General features: G+C 37.1%; 1 protein-coding gene across 1 annotated transcript; it reads right to left on the bottom strand.

The window, feature by feature from the left end:
• Nucleotides 1-758: 758 nt before the first annotated feature.
• LOC112568819 (muscarinic acetylcholine receptor M2-like) lies at nucleotides 759-17,872 on the bottom strand. The gene is made up of 2 exons (XM_025246317.1): nucleotides 16,580-17,872; nucleotides 759-977 (listed from the first exon to the last, which is right to left on the bottom strand). The coding sequence occupies exons 1-2, from the start codon at nucleotides 17,785-17,787 to the stop codon at nucleotides 785-787; spliced, it is 1,401 nt and encodes a 466-aa protein (XP_025102102.1). The 5' UTR covers nucleotides 17,788-17,872; the 3' UTR covers nucleotides 759-784.
• Nucleotides 17,873-21,389: the final 3,517 nt, after the last annotated feature.

Raw genomic sequence — 21,389 nt, 5'->3', positions numbered from 1 at the left:
GAAAACATGTGTTTAGAATGCGTTGACATTCAAAAGTGTAAGTATTTTTCATTAGAAATCTCACATAGACAACATCTAGGCTAGTTTTTCTCGCTATACTGCATGTTAAGCTTAAAATATACAGAAATAATATCAGTAAAAAGATTTCTAGCGGAAATGCTGAGACGCCTACAATGTTTGAATTTTTAAGATGCAAGTCAGACATCACAAACTCAATGAGTTGCAAACGAAACAAAAAACTACTAAAAAAAAGTGTAGCATACTGATGACGAAGTACAAAGAATGATCATATAAGCAGAATTTTTTAAAAGATTCATAATGCGGAAGGATGATAATCTGTACAGTTTCATATTGCTGAATCTTTTTAAAGTTATCCAAGAAACAAGAAACTGGTTTATATATAAGATCCGTTAATTTAAAAAATCACCGACAAGTGGAGACATTTTTTTTTAATTTAGGCTATAAACACAATATTTCTATTGTTTTTCTACATATATATATATAAACACAAGTTTATGTGTCTGTGTTTATATTTTGTTTGTTTCTGAAAAAAAACCTCTTAATAAATCAATAAAATATTTTGTTATACGTCTGTATAAATTAAGCAAACGTATTGATAACTAGTAACAAACTGCTTATATTTTATGATTACAACAATTCAAAACCAAGGGATGCTAAAGCAGGACAATTAAAGTATAATGAAAACAGTTCGATAAAATCGAGTGATTATGAGATTTGCAAAAAGAAAAAAACACCCACAAAACTAATTCCTCAAAATTGCAAATTATTTCCTTGCAAAGCACAGCTGACAGACATCGCGTAGAAACAGTCGACACTGGAGACGAAATTTTGGGTTACAGAAGCTGTAGATGAAGGGATTGATGACACTGCTGAGGTATGGGAAGAGATCAGCCACCTGGCAACTATTTATCTTCAAAAACGGATAATCGATGTAAAGACATCCCACTAACCAGAGCCTGTAAGAAAGAATAAGTTCACTTATTCTTTTCTTATATTTATTTTTATATATTTTGAGTTAAAGGGTATTAAAATATATTACTCAATCTTGAGTGTTTCTTGGTATTTCATCATCATCATCATCATCATCATCATCATCATCATCATCATCATCATCATCATCATCATCATCATCATCCACCTAATACACCCAGCCGTTCCCGCGCTCAGTGCTATACTCATCCTCCAGCTCTCGGTAGTTACCCAGTACCTGTCACAGACCCTTGTCTGAAAGCTTTCAGAAGTGAGCCACGACATCATGGTCTGACGTCATCAACTAAAAATTCGGACCAATTTCAAAAGCGGATAATTGGTAATAGAGACAGCGTTGTTTTAATTAATGTATATGTTTAATACGGTGCAGCGGATATTCGGTAATACAAACAGCGTTGTTTTAATTAATATATATGTTTAATACGATGAATTAGATTTTAATTAATTTTGACTGCGGGTAGTCAAAAAATTCGGACCAATTTCAAAAGCGGATAATACAGACAGTGTTGTTTTAATTAATTTATCAAGGATCCAACGACAGAACATACGATTTTTAATTGTTTTTAAAAATGCAGCAGACGTTTTACAAAAGCAGAATTAATCAGCAAAAGATTAAACACATCGGCAAACACCAAATTGACAGAATTCCTATACATGCTTGCATGGTTTAACAAAGTATCAACAACACAGGCTATATATAGCCTATAGCACTGGGAAAAGTGTTTATATTTATAATAAAAAGAAAAATAATTGTCTAAAGAGCTTTGTGGAGTTTTTTAATATGTGAAACTCTGTGTTGTTATCGTTTTGATGAGGAGTAGGGGTGGGGGGACGTCAGTCAGTGTCATTTGTTTTCCCTTTCCAAAGAGTTCCAAAACACATTCAGAATGCTTTATAAAAAGTATAGAGGCGGGTCACAAAAGCAGAAGGAAAAGGGGAGAAATTATATATTATATAACTATAATACTATATTTTTATCCTTAGTCTTCTAAGGTTTGATTTTTTTTTCTGGTACAAAATTAGCAAGTATTTTTTTTAAACTAGTCATTTTATTGAAGGGAGGAGTCATTTCGATGTTCCCCCTTCAAACAAAAACAAAACAAAACAAAAAAAAAGAAAAACAAAACCCAAAACTGGTTATTTCGAAAAGTAAAATTAAGAAATAAAATGATACAAATAGATAAAGCATTTATTATATCACCAAGAAGAATTAATGTCAAAGCTAATGAAAACGAGAACCCCACTAATTCGTGTCTCCCTGTTGTGAGCTCCTCCATTAGTCTCGGTGATTTTTCTCTCTTTTTTTTTTAATTTTGTGAAGACCAAGAAAGTGGTATCCAGCTGGATATACGGTCTTTGTGGGTAAATTCGGGCAGGTTCGTAAACGCATGGAACGATTTTCAGCGGTGGATGTGAGGGGTTGGATGCGGCGAAAGAGAACGGGCAATATGGACGTGTACGCACCCAACAACAAGAGGAACGTGACACCTTCCAGGATATTCTTCGAGATAGCAGTATGTATTAGAAAGTTAGTTCTATTCAATTCTAACGAGACCTTTTGACATGACTACAGAAAATTTGGAATTATTGCAAGTCTTTTCAACTGCACACAGTGTAAAAAATATGCATTTCATATGGGAAAAGTATGACGATATATGTTTTTATATGTTTGTATATATAATTAGAGAAAATAATTGAATAGGTATAGAAAGTTGACAGCCACATCCCAAGTCCAAACACAAAACCAGAATCTTTGATTTATTGTAAACTGTGGAACAGTTGTAACCTTGTTGATAGCTATACATTATAACTTTAGTGAATGTGGTGGTCATGCTACATTCACTACAAATATATAGTAATGTGTAATAGTAATAGTAATGTGCCAAGCAGAAACCTGTGTTCTAAAGTGATGAGGTATAATTAAGAGCTATCATCATATCAGGTCTAACTCATTCCAATAAAACAAAAATGACAATACCTTGTAACATTGAGATATACATAGCTATACATTTCAGACAAATATTTCTTTTTTGTGTAGACAATGGAACCAGTTTTCAAAAGAACCACGGCTTTTAATGTGTTCTGCAGCAAAAGGCTGAAGGGTAGGTTTATTTTATCTCAAGCATGTACAGCAGCTATTATACTACATTAATTGCATGCGTTGAAGCACTTTTCTATTCTACTTATCTTACATCCTACTTTTTAAAGTTTTTAGTGTATTAATGACATAATTCTATATTAAGATGTATATATAGTTCATAGAAAGGATGCATTACCACCGATTAAAGAAAAAGAAGTACAAGCTGCTAAAGTAGGCATGAAAGAATGAGAAAGATAATAACTTGTTAGTAAAGTGTTATAAGAATCTTTAGGGATTGATACAATAATCTTAGATTATTCCCGAGTCAGGTGATGCCTGAATGTATTGTATGATGATGACAGATAAGCAGAATCAGCCAAATAGTATGCTTTATGGTTGGTGTCAATTGAGCGAAAGTGTTGATCCAAATGCAAGAAGTATTACAATATGCAAGTACAGTATTAGAGCAATGGCCAGTAATTTATATGTTTATTCTACCCCTATGGTTGACACCATTTTATGTAGCTTACCTGTGTCTAGTGACCTATGGAATTGTGCTGTTTAGGGCTACCAATGCTGGGCACCTCAAAGGGTAAAAGCAAGATGTAGCTAGAAGGATGGTCCTTAGGGCAGAGCTAATGAAGTCCTATAAAAGCGCTTTTGGGGATACTAAAACACATACCCATTGTAATGTGTAGGCCTTGAGATTTTTAGATATCTTTATGAATCGATGTATTTTCATGGTACCAACAAGTAATGAGCAGTCCACGATGATGGAAAATATTTGTGCTCACTATTCGGGTAATAGATTTTCTTTAGTCAGTGCAATTGATTAGTTAAATACAGTCAAATCTCCCTACTATGCCACCCCGCTACTATGCCACTCTCGGTATTATGCCACTTTTGCTCGGTCCCGACTATAAATTCAATGTAAAAAAAATTACTATGCCACCCCAGACTCTCGCTACTATGCCACTTTTGTGTGACTGTTAAAAGGCACAAGTTGTGAAATTCCACGCAGTGCTCGATTATTATACTGTATGGTAGTGTGGGGCATCGCAGTTAGGTGGATGGAACATAGCATGCACACAGGGAGGGTGGAGGCTGGTGATGGGGGTGGTGGTCGCTGGCCGGGTGACAGTCACGTGACAGAGGGAGAGCGGGAGGGGGTCGACTAGCGACAGGATGCAGGTGCGCGGATATGGTTGGGAGGGGTGGAGGATGAAGAGGTAAGGGGGAGAATGAGAGGAGACAGCTAGTGCCAGCAGACGATTCTTGAGGGCTTTGGACTGACGGGTAACTTGAACAAATAAAGCCGTTTTTACGAACCCTCGCTACTATACCACTCTTGCTACTATGCCACTTTTGCTCGGTCCCGGTAGGTGGCATAGTAGGGAGATTTGACTGTAAATCCCTAATGGAAGTACCTTTTCTAATGTAAGGAATACTAGTTCTTATTTTTTTTATTAGTTCTTATTTACTATTATATTTTCCAAAAGCTTGAGATTAGTGCTTTCTCTATATCACTGCTATGTTAATTTCCAAATCATAGCCAAAGCTGGTGAAAACATGAAATGTATTACATTCAAGTAATAGATTAGTAGCTGTAACCCTGCCATACAATATTGAGATGTTTAATATTTTTTATACTTTTAAACTCACAGATCATGGCATGTTTTTTATTATTTAAATCCACTCATTCTCTTCTTTCTGTGTCATACAATCAATGTGTGAGAGTTATTGTAAAATTATTTTGAACTTGGGCATAATAATTGAGTCTACATTTCACTAGGTTTCAGACTTTCACTAGGTTTCAGACTTTACAACACTGAATTTCATCAGTTTGTTGCCTTCGCAGTTCTTATACAAGCAGTGGTTAATCTGTTACAGATTGGACAAATACTAATTCTCTGGAAGTTGCATTAAAGGAATTGCCAAAGGCCAAAAGTAAGACTGAAAATTAGTATTTTCTGTGTCCTTTCTTGTGAACAGGCTTTTGGAGGATTTTAGTTTTGCTCTTGACCTCTTGTTGTGTTCACTTATGCTTATTATTGTGCTCACCCTTTGCTAACTTTGTCACAGACAGTGCTGCTTCCTGTTTATTTTGTGCATTATCCAAATGAATTTAAATTTCGTTGGCTGATGAATATTACATCCAAAAATATGCTTATAAATTTATGCAAATTGATTCAAATTGCATAACCACGGTTGAAGTAAATTCTATACATATATTGTTTTGTCTTATGTACTCATCTATATATTTTGCCATATTGTCACCATTTGTTGCACCTGTTAGATTGTTATTGTGTGATTGTTTTAATATAATCTTATGCCCCCTAGGTTTACAGCCAATAAACCAATAGTTATGCCTGTCCCAAATCCCTGTGCTTGTGTGCCTTTATGCATGTAAAGCGCTTTTAGTGTGGCTGATGATGGAGAAAGGTGCTATATAAGTGTGCTTATTAACAACTAATGTGTCCTAAAAATTGTTACATCACTGAATTTGCATTGACTTCCTGGATTTCAGTATGATTTTTCAAGAAGGCATTTTGCAGTCAGACCTATAAGCAGAACAATGGCCTCATAGATCTTGCTATGGTAGAAACTGTGGTGTGGAATGTGGATCATAGCATTTGCAGCCTGGATGAATCACAGTCTTTCTCAAGCTGAATTATGTATGCTGCGAATAATTTCGGTCTACTTTTTATCCCATGTGGCATTTTGTAGACAATATAATTTGCATTTTATGCTGTGCGTCCATGTATGCTTGTGTGTGTGTGTGTGTGTCAATCATGAGTTTGCCCAAAGGCTAGGATATGGTGCTATTTGAGTTTATTATTATTTATGAGTATTAGCACAATCTTTATCATATTGAATCTTACAGTGCAGTCTGTTCCAAAGCATATTTATGTGATTGTTTGTAACTATAAAAATGCAAGGTTACATATCATTGTTTACCTCTGTGTGCAGGAACACAAGTCACATGGGATGCAATTACAGTTAAAGCATAAGAAAACAGCTTGGGGCCGTTGATCACATACCCAGTTCAATAGAAATTGAATAAATTTGCCAGAACAATCCAGTTTTGGCTAAATTTGATATTAATTCTTTGATATGAATCAAATTGACCAGAAAATTTATAAAAGTAGAATGAAAAGAAAATAACATTTATTATTTGTGGTTTACATTTGTGCATAGCTTAGGATGCACTTTAAATTTAGTCAGATAAGACATAATGAATCATCTTGCATATTGTGACTTCTGGCTATACATACAAATATTGGCGCTTCAGTAACTGCATTGGCTTTGGAGCAGAGTAGTGCTGAATGATTTTCCATTGCAGTCCTAACAGCAGATTGTAAAATGTGATTCATATACATCAAGTCAATACTGTCATGTATATATGGGAGTCAGTGTGCTGTTTTCTCTTTTCGTTTGTTTTAAATTTGTATTAATATATTTCGCTCATTGTAAAATTTCTTCTTCAATGTGGACATAAAAACATTTCATGGGATTAAAAAGTGTATATCAGTTTTCAGAAGAAATATGCAGTTGATGTCTTTTGCCTGTTTTGAATGTGTCTCAAAGTAAATGTGTAACAAAAAGTATGGATGGTGGAAAGAGGTTGCAGCCTTTATCTGTAACTTTAAAACAGACTCAGTTTCCCCCTCCTCCTCTTCCTCTTCCTCTTCCTCATCTTTTTGATTGATAATTTCTTTCTGATGAAAAAAAAAACAGTTTTAGAACTGATCTTGATGTCAGATCTTAAGGTGTGATTTAAAAGAAAGACCGAGCAGCGCTGACAAAAAGATAATTCAAACAGCGGACAAAATTGAAAACCGTTATGCTTACACTATTTCCGGCTTAAGAAGGACGGGCAAGACAACAGAGGATGATAAAGAACCATGAACCTTATGTGGCTATGACTCCAGCTTTTATTCTAGCGCCGCTTTGACAGTATATAATACAGTATCCAATAACACAGTAGAGCACAAATTCGTAAAACATATATAGGTATGCTGCATAACGACGGAATATTTAGCAACTGAACTTGGCTTTAATTACATACTTGGCGTCTATAGCCCCCTCGGTGACCTCATGCAGCTTACTTTCCCTAAGCAACATATTAGTATTTGGTCTCTTCTTGATCGAAACCGTCAAATGAAACACATGGATCGCAACAGCCACAGCAGCGATTGACACATTGAACATGACTTACAGAAGCACTATCATACAGTTTGCTACATAGTACGGATGCCGAAGTTTAGTCTAGTTCATGTTACTACTCGAGGAACATAAGGCCGCAACAACACCTTGCCATCGGACCCGGTTTGGGGCAGCATGCCTCATTTGGGTTCATGTGGTTCCGATATCCTTTGTCTCACTTTCTACTGTTCTTTTCCAAGTCTGCTTCGGTCTCCCAACTCTCCTCTTTCCCTGAGGGTTCCAGTCAAGTGCCTGCTTGGCAATGGTGTCAGGTGGTTTGCGCAGGGTGTGTCCTGTTCAGCCCCATTTGCGCTTTTTGATGTCTTGACTAGTGGCATTATGGTTGGTTCTTTTGCACAGGCTGCTGTTGGAGATCTTTTCAGTCCATCTTATTCCCTTTATATGGTGTAGATGGCCTATGTCGCTCTCCAGGTTTCAGAACCATACAGTAGGACTGCCTTCACAATTGTGTTGAAGATGCGGGTCTTACTGCGGAAGGAGAATGCTCGGGATGGGGCGTAGGCTGTTGATATGCGCACGCTGGCGCATCTTGTTGCTAAATATCTTTAATCTCGCCTGTCATTCTGTAGTTAACGATTTTGTATGTTAGGTTGGGTTGTTTTTTTTTTCCCCCGCAAAGCGCCATGAGCCATAGGGCCGCAATATGGCGCTATACAAGTTTACAATAATTATGACGATGATGATAATAATAAAGAGGCATGTCTGGCCTTTTTGATGTCATCGTCCGTTCCAACATCTCTGTTGGCAATGCTCCTCAGATACGTGAAGCAGTCTGTTTCCAGGATGTTCTCTCCTTGAAGTTGGATTGGGAGTTCCTGCTTGTTGTGGATTCTCATCACTTCGGTCTTCTTACTGCTGACCTTTGAAGCCAGTACGGATGCTAAAGACACACTCGAAATTCATAATCTCTTTTACCATTTTCACCGGTCTGTAAAGCGAATAAAAGCATTCGAGATCCAGTGCCTGAGAAATTCCGAATTTCTTCTATTCATCACAAGACTAATGAAGATGTGCGAATCATGATAGGCCAACGAGAACCCCTTCTGGCGACGGGAAAAGCGTCTCTTGTCTGGCCATGTAACCAGCCACAAGACTTTAGTGAAGAACATCCTCTGGAAAACCCTTGAGTGAGGACAAAGACAATGAGGGTTGAGGAAGAACCAACATAAAATATAGGGCTAAACATGCCACTCAGCAGGAATGATGCAAGACTTGCGCAAGAACTGTCTCAATGTCCCCGACGATACCACAGTATTGTGTAAAAAAAGATATGAATGAATAATCAATTAGTCTTCCAATGAAAACAAATCGACGATTGTTTAACACAAGTCAAATAACAGATTTATAGGTACATAAAAATAGAAAATCGCGCGGGCATACTTATGTGTGGCAACTCTTCACCCGCCCCGGGAGTTTGGTGCTAGAATTCAGTAGGCTAGGCAGGTGGATTAGAATAGAAATAGCAGTTGCGTGTGTGTGAGAGAGAGAGAGAGAGAGAAATGTAAATAAATCTGTCTTTAAACCTATTTACCTGTGGGAACATGTCTGTCCACAAGAATGCTAGCTTGTTGCACTTATGTCCTGGTCGTGCGAATGAGCTGAACGTTGATCACTGTAGTGAACGAGATTCGTGTTGTCCGTAGTTGTGACATAGCAGAAGAATGCACCAAAGAAAACACACTTTTGTTGGGTACAATGCAGGGACTTTTGTAGATTTAAGGTCGGCTAAGTGCGGGTGTGCAGTAGATGAGAAAAAAAAAAAAAGAAAACAAAAAAAACAACCCACACCAACACAACGCTAGGTACATTAGATAACGCACCCGACGAAGGAAAACCAGAATTTCTACAATGACTCCAATGCTACAAGGTTGTCCTCCACTTAAAGGAAGCTGCTTATCTCTACTAGCTGCTCATTGACATAAGTTTCTGTTTTGCTGTTATTTTGTGGTCATAGGTGTCTTAAGTGTCACGGGACGGCTCTCGTCGCTTGGACTGATTCCATCCTCTCCTCCCGCGGGGACCGCCCGTCTCGTAGCGGGAAAAGACACACCCAATACATATTAAGAAATGATATATTTACGAAAAAGTTCTATATTATTAGAAGTTAAACGTTAAAGTCCCAGAAGTAACCAAGACCTTCATGTCTGACCTTACTTTTAGAACGGAAGATGACCTCTTGTATCAAGTTTGCATTTAGGGTTTATTTGTGTGTCTGTTGTTCCTGTATCTCATCTACTCCTGTCTTTGCCCCCTTTTCTCTGTCTGTATTGTCTCTTATACATTAGGTGTAATTTACCATTTTGTTTAACCTTTCTTTTCTGAATAACTCCCAGCAAACGCAAGATTCGGCCAAGCTAGGGAAAGTCTTGTAACATTGGTTTGCCCATTGCCAGTCATCCCCCAAACAAGCAACGTTCACGGTGCGCACACAACTATCGCAGCTGTTGGGATATCTAAATCCGTGATACCACTTTGAGGTCGAAACTGTACGCCCCTTTGATATTCGATTGCAGATGAGTTTTTACAAGTCATGAAAGTGGAAAGTTTCCCGCTGTAATCAATAGAAAGATACAGATGCATGTGGTGTTAGGTGGTCGTCTTTTGTGGCGTGATTTTTCTGACGAACACCCATTGTAGTGTGAAAGTACATATAACTGGTTTAACTTTTAGTGGCATTGTGCTATTTTTTTAATTCTTCTCGAACATTGCCTGCTTGATTCTCACCTCCTTTGAAGATTTCCCTAATCTGCAACAACCCATCTTGCCAGTTTGCGAAAACTTGTCAATGTTGTGCTCGTGTAGTCGGTGTGTGTTTATGTACAGCAATAAGAGGGCGCTGTTGGAAGTGATCTACACATACAACTACTGATGACAGTTGGCACCATCGTGATTGACCCCGATCATGTCGAAAAGCAGTTCACGCGAACACACTCACGATCAACACACACACGTTTGCGTTCACGGTGCAATCGCAATCGTGGGTTCATCGATTTGTATACACTGTAGTTGGCACCGTACACCAATGGAACTGCTACCTTCCCCGACACATACTCCTCCAGAATGGCACGAACCCGAGCATAGCCAGAGCCTACTACTTCTATGATACGTTGTAAACAAACGCGCGCAGACACACACACACGCGCGCGTAACATTTTGTCTCTCATTTACAATACCACACTCTCGTTTTTCAAGCCCTTTTCAATTTATTGAACATACACTTTAATGAAGTACAGTAAAATAGCTATTCGTGCTTGGTCAAGCGGTGGATTTACAGTGATAGTGTTTGTCTGACCTCAGAAGTCTCCCTGCTAGATGCAAAATACGGGGAAAGAAACAATTTATTGATTTTATTTATGGAAAAGGCCTTCCGCATATTTCAAGCCGAATCCAAACAATACACAATACAATACAATGCAAAAACATACATCATAATCTAGAGTTCTAGACGAACTGTATAGAGTCAAATATTCAGTTATTAGTTACATTATTAACTACAAACTTGTCAGTATTTTCTACCAGCATGGATAACTGGAAAGCAGATGGTAATAGTGTTTACATTTCTTTCTCACTACCCTGTATCTTTTTCATATATTACCGACTCTACAACACCTGGACAAAAGGGACATGACAGGATAGTAGCAATGTCACTTTGAATGATCACAAAATGCAAGAAATGTGAAAAAACATGAAAATAGTGGTGAATGCACACCATGTGCCAAAAACATATGGTTATCCCAATGACACTTTTTTTGGGCACTCCATAAAACATCCACAATAGCACAACAAACAGATAGTCTTGTTGAAAGCAATCAAATCTAGATATTTGCACATATTTATACATTTGACTATGTCCTTTTCCATGTGCCATTTCTCCCTCTTGACAGGTAACCACCATTGCAGAACACAAAAATAGATTTCTCAAGATTTATAACAAAGCATACCTGTTTATATAACATCCTTAGTAAGAATATGTTGTAAGTAAATAACATGATATACGAGTGAAAATTCTTTTCACTTAATTTTCCTCAAAGCAAAAACTGTGTTTGTTTCCCTGTTTTATTTACTACCATCACTTCAAACTTTTAGGAGAATGAGCAATGAGAAGGCAGTATACTGTTATGTACAATTCTTTTCTCAAATGATAGTCTCTAGACATATATTGTGCCACAGCAATATACTTAAGAATAAGCTCATGCCTTGCTCCAGAGTGGCATATAAAATATATTAAACGGCTTGTTTCTGTGGGTGAAAGCAACTGGATGCACGGTGTGAATGTGTCTTGTATGTATACTATAAAAAAAAAAGTACATTGCTAAAAACAGAATTAGAAGGTTACACCGTTCTTGGTTCAAAAATGTAGCAATGAATTCATAAAGCCTTTGTTGATGTTGGTTGTAGCAATGCTTTAAAACAAATAAACATGCTATCATCCCTTAAATACCTTTACAATTTCAATAAACATATCAATTGTCCCCTTCAGTAAACTGACTAAAGAAAGTAATAGCTCAACAACTTATGGAAAAAAGTGTTCTTCCTCTTCATTGTCTTCACCAGATTTCGAATCGATATCTGAGTGAAGATCACTAATCACATCTATTAATTCCTCATGAAATAGAAGATATGTTTTTGAAAGACATGGCCCAAAATTATCAGTAGGCATTAGACAATGTCGATAAATTCTCTTTATATCAAAACGTCGGGAAACTGATGTGCACAGATTAGGCATATTTTCAAAAACTTAAATTGCAACCATGTGAAAATATTATGTACAAATCAAGTGTAATAAACTTTTGTGGGTGTTTTTGTTTGCAGAATACAGCAACTGTGTTTAAATATTTCTTAAAATGCCTAATCCTTAACCCATACAACATACCAGACTACATATTGGGCACTTCTTGCCCAGGAAGTCATGGGCATGAGCTGTCTCAAGACATAACACCTGATGATGGTGAAATTCTATAATTGTGTTACCTACAATAAACAATTAAACAAACACATAAAATACCATTTTCACAATCCACATATTATGTAGTCATGGAAACTGGTGTATTGTCCTTTTGATACGGGCGTGTGTGTGTGTGTGCGTGCTCACTTCTGCCATTGCTGATGTTATTGTTGCTGTTTTTGATTTTCTATCTGACTGCTTGCATGCTGGAAGACACATCTCCTTTGCTGGACAATAAAGTTATCTTATCTTATCTTCTTTCCATAGTTTCCAAATAATGTAAACTGAAATTATTGGCTTATAACCCTTATAATTAAACTATATTTACATCCATCAAATGAAACTGTCGCACTACTTGACTACAGGTCTAGTGGCACTGATACAGTTCTCTATGGAGTCATTAAGCAATATACCCTGAGGAGTTTCTTGAAAGTTAGACTTATTGGACAACATATGACGATATGTTTAGCAAGTATCTTGTACATGTTGCTGTAGTCATGCTGTGACAAAATATGATAGCATGTTTACCCAGTGCCTTGTACATGTTTCTGTAGTCTCTGCTGACAACACATTATGATGTGTTTACCAAGTGTCTAGTACATGTTGCTATAGTCATGCTGTGACAAAATGATAGCATGTTTACCCAGTGCCTTGTACATGTTTCTGTAGTCCTGCTGCGACTATGTAGAAAAGTTGTCCTCCGCTCCGATGCCATGCAAAATTTCTGGAGAGACATTTGTCCTTCTAACTGTAGCATTCTGCATAGCTCCATCACTTTCATGCAAAATGCGGTCCCTGGCTTCTTTGGTGTTGCTGGCCATAAGCCATTTCTTATTAGTGTTACTGCTTCTGGCTCACATTCACAGAACTGTACTTTCATGATGTGATCTCTGCCTATAATAATAAAGAGAAGAACATAAAACGTGCTTTTAGAATTTGATACTGTTCTACCTTTACAGAAATATTATGCAACATCTTCTCATTGTTGAAATATGCTGCCTACTTCTTTTCTTTCCACACTACATGTTAAAGTCCAGCCTAAGGTAATTCAGTAAAGTAAATATTCTTACCTTTCAGAATTGTAAATTAAAGCTAGTTAGAGCTTTCGTTTATAATTGTATTATTACGTATCCATTTCTTTGAATCTATTTCATATATTTATTTTGTCTGACATTCAACAGTTAGTGCAAAATAAAAGTAAACATAGGAAAACATAATTTATAGATCATTAAACCAAAAAGTGCCAATAGGTTATAAATAAATATAAAGTCTGGCAAGGCAGACAGCCCTGTAAGCAGATGTCACATGCGAAGAAAAAGAATTGCATGCCCGAGACGAAAGCAAAACCCAGGACAGCTAACCCTCACTGGTGAAAGTCCTGGCTTCCGAACATTTATTCACATTAGGTATCTATTAACATTTATTCACAAGCTTGTTTGTTTTGGTTAAGACAAGGTTCTTCCATAATGTGATATTTTGAATGCATGACAGTAAAATGTGAAAAAAAATTGAGAAGAAATGCTTGGGTAAAATCTGTTTTTCTAGAAAACATAATAATTTTGCATATGTACCTTGTGCATCAAAAACTCCAATCTGACGGTAGTAGAGCTTGTCACACTGGTGCTCAGACAAAATGGTTGCTTCTCTTTTCACAGGTAAATACAATGATGCGTCCTGACAAAACAATAGCAAGTTTTAACATAAGCTTGCAGCATTCAAGTCTATAAATATGCCATAATCAAATTATGGAATTTATTTAAGTTTCAAACCTCATCAAAAGTAGAATCCATGGCATTGTAATGCACAATGGTGTATCAGTTCTTACATTAGCTAAGTCTTACCACATTTCTGATTCCTTTCAGTTGATTTTCTGAAGCATGTGCTTATATATATATTACAGAGAGAGAAATATATATTGAGAGAATATATTTTCAGATTGCCGATACCATTGTGTATATTTACATTTACATAACAATCTAAAAGATTATAAAAATATATATATCCACAAATGTTGATATATTGTACTTACTTCTTTCCAACTGTATGTCTGATGATACATCACCAAACAGTAGATCTTTTCATCACATGATTTGCAATAGTCTTCCAGGTAAACAATCAGGACACAAGACAATCTCTGGGACCTGTGCACAGCCACAGAAGCTGCATTTTTTTGTGGCAGGTCTGAATTCTTCAATGTAGACATGAACAAGACCTGTTCGCAGATCTTTCCAGCCCTCAGCCTCGGACACTTTTTTTCTTCTTATGATTGCTGACTCCAGTTTCACCTGGTCTCGTAAGAATTGAATAGAACTAACTTTCTAATACATCCTGCTATCTCGAAGAATATCCTGGAAGGTGTCACGTTCCTCCTGTTGTTGGGTGCGTACACGTCCATTTTGCCCCTGTTGAAGAGTTCACTTTCCAATTTCCTCACATCCACCGCGGAAAATCGTTCCTTACGTTTACCAACCTGCCCGAATTTACCGTATATGCAGCTGGATACCACTTTCTTGGCCGTGGCATGCTTCATTAAGTGCACACGTCTTCACAAAATTAAAAAAAGAGAGAAAAATCACCGAGGCTAATGGAGGAGCTCACAATAGGGAGACACGAATTAGTGGGGTTCTCGTTTTCATTAGCTTTGACATTAGTTCTTCTTGGTGATATTATAAATGTTTTATATATTTGTATCATTTTATTTCTAAATTTTACTTTTCGAAATAACCAGATTTTGGTTTTGTTTTTTTGTTTTGTTTTGTTTTTGTTTTAAGGAGAGAAAACATCGAAATGACTACTCCCTTCAATAAAATGACTAGTCTAAAAAAAAAATACTTGCTTTGTACCAGAAAAACATCAAACCTTAAAAGACTAAGGATAAAATATAGTATTATAGTGCATACAATATATCATTTCCCCCCTTTTTCTTCAGCTTTTGCGACCCGCCTCTATACTTTTTAGAAAGCATTCTGGACTTGTTTTGGAACTCTTTGGAAAAGGAAAACAAATGACACTGACTGACGTCCCCCCACCCGTACTCCTCATCAAAATGATAACAACACAGACTTTCACATATTAAAAAAGTTCACAAAGCTCTTTAGACAATTTTTTTCTCTTTATTGTAAATATAACCACTTTTCCCAGTGATATAGCATGTGTTGTTGACCCTTCGTTAAACCATGAAAACACGTATAGGAATTCTGTCAATTTCGTGTTTGCCGATGTGTTAAATCTTTTGCTGATTAATTCTGCTTTTGTAAAACGTCTGCTGCATTTTTAAAAAGAATTAATAATCGTATCTTCTGTCGTTCGGTGCTTAATTCGACCTTTTCTAGTCGGGTTTTCGAAAAGGAAAACGAATCGACACGGAATGACGCCCTGGCATTAATTCACTAACGGTATATCGTCATCTAAGCAACCTTTCCATACCAACATAAATCCACAAAGCGACAATTTAATTTTGGCATTTTAAATCCTACGTAAATTTCGCTTTCACAAACGGAATACAATCTGCAGGCCGGAAATCTGCCAGTGTCGCAGCAAAATTTGCTTCACAACTAATAATAATAACAATGAGAGCTTGCAAACGTACATTAGATACAAAAAATAAATTTTTAATTATTTAATTTAATAAATTAATTTATAAATAACTTAATTTATATTTATTTTTTATTAATTTAATTTCAGCAAGAGCAACAAAGAAGCCGTTGTTCCGATTAGTTGATGACGTCAGACCATGATGTCGTGGCTCACTTCTGAAAGCTTTCAGACAAGTGCCTGTGACAGGTACTGGGTAACTGCCGAGAGCTGGAGGATGAGTATAGCACTGAGCGCGGGAACGGCTGGGTGTATTAGGTGCATCATCATCATCATCATCATCATCATCATCATCATCATCATCATCATCATCTGAATGTCGAATAAACTTTTCTTACACGTACTATAGAATAGTTACTGGCGAGGAACGTAGACTTGAACGAAACTTCAAATTGCATCATAATCAGAATATCTACCGAATTCAGAATAATTTAAATCTCTTTTTTCTTTCAAACATATGCCAAGAGTGCTCCTTCTAACGCTTTCTTCAACTTTTTTTCTTCCTAAAGAGATTACGGAAATGCAATGCTTAATTTTATAGAAATTAGAAAAAAAGAACGGCAATCTCACAACATAGGGGACTAGGGTTTTGCTACCCCCTGCCAGTCAGAAATATAATTCACTTATATTGTATTTCTTAGTAAAAATTTATTTCTAATTAGTTTCTTAGAAAGATGAACGGTTATTATTACATTATTTATGTCAAAATTAGTTTTACTTACTCGATAATCAGGTGTGGAATGAAGAGGACAATGGATGTCAAGGTGAGGACGAGCATCATCAGTGTGGTTTTAGAAAATCGTCCTTGTTTCCGCCCTCTGTCCTTCTTTGCCAACTTGTTTTGCTCATTAACCTTCATTTCTTGCTCTGTATCTCTTAAGGTTGGGAGGTTTTCTGAAGTCAAATCGTCTCTTTGATGGGGACTGGTGGTATTTTTCATGATCAAATTATCTGACATTTGTAATGTAACTGTTGTCTCTATTGCTGGTGTTGAAGCAGTTGGAATTTCAAGTAACAGTTGCTCATTTAAAACAGTTTTGAGACTTTCTTGTGTCGTCTGCGTGGAGGTTTCCTCTGATGATGTTTCTGGACTAGAAATGACACTGAAGCTATCCTTATTCGCATCTGAATGAGAACTGATGTTCTGGGAATCCAAAGCTTCTTGCGGCTTGTTATAATCAGAAGAAAACTTCGAGTGTTGATCATCTTTATTTGGCTGGTTTTTACATATTCTCTGCCTGTTCATCTTCAATCGTTGAACTCTGCAAACGATGTGGGTGTAGCAGATCATGAGTATGATCACTAATAGAGCAACATATGCTATCAGAAACATTGTAGTTCGTCCTACCCATGGCGACTCAACATACTGGTCCTCAATAAAGCAAATCACAGATGAGTTGTCCCAATGCATCTTACCGAAAAACACTACAAAGGGAGAAAGAAGCATTACAGTTATTGTCACCACGAACGGTAGTATGAGTATTGCTTGTCGGTGTGTGATCTGTTGCTTGAAAGGAAAACAGATGCGACGATGACGGTCAATGGCCACACACACCAGCAACCCGGTGGACATGACTGTTGTGAATCTCCACGAAACATGCATGAATTTGCAGGTTGGGTTATCTACAGAGTTGAAAAAGTATTTCAGGTGAAAAATCATCAAAGGCAGACTGATGACATTGGTCAGGAAGTCACACACGGCCATGGCGAGGATGAACACTCTGGCGGCACTGGGACGAAAACGCTTCAGGTAAACACAGAAGACGAGCAGGTTACCTGGGACACCCACGGCAATCAGAACTCCGATGAACACCATTGTTGGCCACAGTTTTTCAAACAGTATCCTGCTCCATTCCTCATTGCCTTCTACGCTGTATGAGAGCATCCCTCTGACTTTCCTTCTTCTCTCTTCTTCGTAACAGCCGTCCATCGACTCTCAAAATTCAAACAAAAAGTTTCGCTGCAGAAATTCGGGATAAAAATGATGGAGTATCACTTGTTATTTGTTGACAGGGAATTTGATTGCTCACTTATAGCTTTTCTCTGACACATTTGCATCGCTACTAGGAAGCTGTTTAGTGGTCCTCATCAACTTCCGAGTTTTATTGGGTCACGTGACCTGACGTTCTGAACCTTGTTTTTGGAAGGTGTGCTATTCCACTCATGTTCTCGGCTGTTCTCCTTTATCAATCCGCGTTAACTACTTTATAACCTTTTATACTTTTACATTTCCATACATTTTTCTTGGCAGATTGTTCTCCTTGCATTAAATACAGCACGAAATTTACCCCTTAATTTTAATAAAGTTTAAAATTAAGAAATCTCACTGATTCTGAATTATAGGAATTAAAAGTGCATGGCTCCTTCAAACAAAGAAATTTACAGAATTTACTAACCCTTACTTTTCAAATGAGACTGTTTATTCCTGTTAAAGACGTATTATATATATATATATTTTTTTATTGTACACCTGTGTGTATTAAAAATCTTTATATAAATAAATATTTATAAATCTTTACTCTTAATGATCAACAAACTGTTTAAGCTATTGCAAAATTACTTATCTTTACTTGTTATTTTTTTGCACCAGATTTTATGTGAAGGTAGAATGAGAAAGGACTCATCTAAGAGTTAAGAGTAATATTTTAAAATGACACTCTAGCAAAATAGGAGAACGCATTGCTTGTAAAGGTAAAACTTTATTTTCAGTGTAAAAAGGTGCTCAAGAAACAGATCACAAGATCAATGAATTGCAGCACAAAATATAAATCGACCAAAGAAGAATAGTATATTGAAGATGGATTCAAAGGAGCAAAATAGGATAGAAACACATGAGGAAGTATGACTACAGGCTTTGCTTACTGAAACAGGAAACTCTCTCTTTATATAAATATCCATATATTTGTTAAATAAAAAATGACACCAGTGAAGACATCCTTTTGTGGGTCATAAACAATATGAATATATATGTCAGTATGTGCATATGTCAATATATACATATACATACAGTACTTTTATAGTGGTAGTGAAATCCAATATCAGAGATCATGAAGCTGCTCACGCCCAGTGTTAATCAAATAACCAGCATCTAAAAGTGGTGCTGTGCAGCAGACTTCCGGCAATACCAGCTACTTCCACATGTTTAAGCCCCTTGTCTCGACGATCTGGAACTGTAGTGTGATGTACCTAAAAATCCTGTCCCATTATACACCCTGTTGTATAGGCAGCAGTATTTGTAGACAAGTATAAATAGTATAAGAAGTGTAAATAGCAGAGCACATTTTTTGTTAGCACTAGAAAGCATTCTCAGTAATAAGTGTGGATGGAGGGATAGAAAAATATAGTGGAAACAATCTACTATCCACCCACCCTATTTACTTTTCATAAAGAGACTATTAGGAGAGATGAAAAGATACATGATAGATAAACTATACATTTTTTGTCAAGTAATGAGAATGTCATTGATAATTCATAAAATCAATTAAAACAAGTGTTCTTATAAATCTGTAAAAATCGTAAAAATGCATTGATACTTAAAAATAATATAGGAGCTTATATACGATTATTACAACATCCAAGAAAGGATTTCCAAGAAAAAAAATCATGTTTTAGTGAAAATATTTCAAAACAAATGATTGTGTGAAAGAAATTAAACCCTATATATCTTCTCGGATGATTCGTGCCGAAATCATGTGCATACAAAACGATAATTTTCAGTACCAGATAATCTCAAAGATTTTGTACTTGCTTCAAATTTTCATTGCGATTCCTAGTGAAAAAATAACGTAAAATTCCTTTTTACGTTTACAATGTAAAAAAACCCAACCCGACCCGACCCGACCCAACCCGACCCGACCAGACAAGACCAGACGATGTAACCTATCTGCTTTAGTCTCTGGCGAAAGCATGTCTGACAGGAAGAAACACATTATTGTAGACACCGCGCAGAAACAGTCGACATTGCAGACGAAACTTCGGGTTACAGAAGCTGTAGATGAAGGGATTGATGACACTGCTAAGGTTTGGAAAGGTGTCAGCGATCTGACAAATATTCATCTCAATTAGATGTGAATCGACGTCAAGACATCCACCCTTCCATATTCTGTAAGAAAGAAAAACAATGGACTATCAGTCATGGAGTGTGAGCTGATGTGCCGCAGTTTCCAGTATGAGTCTGTCAGTGCTCTGAACATAATTCTGCTTCGTGTTTCTATGTTTATGTAAAGCAGATAGAGCAAAGAGTTCTCTGGTTCTTTCGTTACATTTATATTTCGTATACAGTCAAATCTCCCTACTATGCCACCTACCGGGACCGAGCAAAAGTGGCATAGTAGGGAGAGTGGCATAGTAGAGAGTGTTCATAAAAACGGCTTTATTTGCTCAAGTTACCCGTCAGTCCAAAGCAGGGGTGGGCAATTAATTTTCCCAAGGGGCCGCATGAGACATTGGGATGGTTTTAGAGGGCCGGACTAATATAGTTAACTCAGTTTTACCCAATACTGTATGTATAGTATATATACTGGCGGGCGGGCCGGTCAGAGACAGGAGGCCTTTGCCCAGGTCTGGTCCAAAGCTCTCAAGAATCGTTGGCTTCGCTAGCTGTCTCCTCTCATTCTCCCCCTCACCTCTTCATCCTCCACCCCTCCCAACCACATCCGCGCACCTGAATCCTGTCGCTAGTCGACTCCCTCACACCTTCCCTCTGTCACGTGACTGTCACCCGGCTAGCGACCACCCCCCCCCCCCACATTGCCAGCCTCCACCTCCCTGTGTGCGTGCTATGTTCCATCACCTAACTGCTATGTCCCACACTACCATACAGTTTAGTAATCGAGCACTGCGCGGAATTTTACAACTTGTGTCTTTTAACAGTCACAAAAAAGTGGCATAGTAGGGAGAGTAGGGGTGGCATAGTAAATTTTTTTTTACATTGAATTTATAGTCGGGACCGAGCAAAAGTGGCATAATACCGAGAGTGGCATAGTAGAGAGGTGGCATAGTAGGGAGATTTGACTGTAGTGGATATTTACTTTATAGGTCTTCAGCTAAGCTGCAAAGTGTGTTGTAAGCAGAGCTAATACTGACTTCAAATAAATTTTAATATATTTCTTATTCATACATTATGTTAGAGGATGTTCTTTCCAACACTGTCTTCCTCTTTTTTTGTCGCTCAAGAGCTTATAAAATGCATTTTTCAATTCTTCGCGAACTAGGAAAAAATCTGACCATCCTACAATCAACAAACATGAATAAAGTCGAAAGAAATGTGGTTTAATTAAGACATTTTTTATTTCTTAGTAAGTGATCAGACCTAAATCATAATTAGTTTCTTATAAAAATAAAATGTCATTAGATTCTTTACTTACTGGATAATCAGGTGTGGAACAAAAAGAACAAATGTTGTCAAAGTCAGCACGAGCATCATGAGTGTTGTTTTAGAAAACCGTGTTTGTTTCCTCTCTCCGTCCCTCATTCCAAAGGTTTTTTTGTTCGTTCATCATTCTTTCTGTGTAACTCTAAAGGTTGGGAGAT

This window comes from Pomacea canaliculata, linkage group LG7, assembly GCF_003073045.1.
Source record: "Pomacea canaliculata isolate SZHN2017 linkage group LG7, ASM307304v1, whole genome shotgun sequence".
Classification (NCBI taxonomy): Eukaryota; Metazoa; Mollusca; class Gastropoda; order Architaenioglossa; family Ampullariidae; genus Pomacea; species Pomacea canaliculata.
The sequence above is the reverse complement of the archived record's forward strand: the minus strand, read 5'-3'. Positions and strand labels throughout refer to the sequence as shown.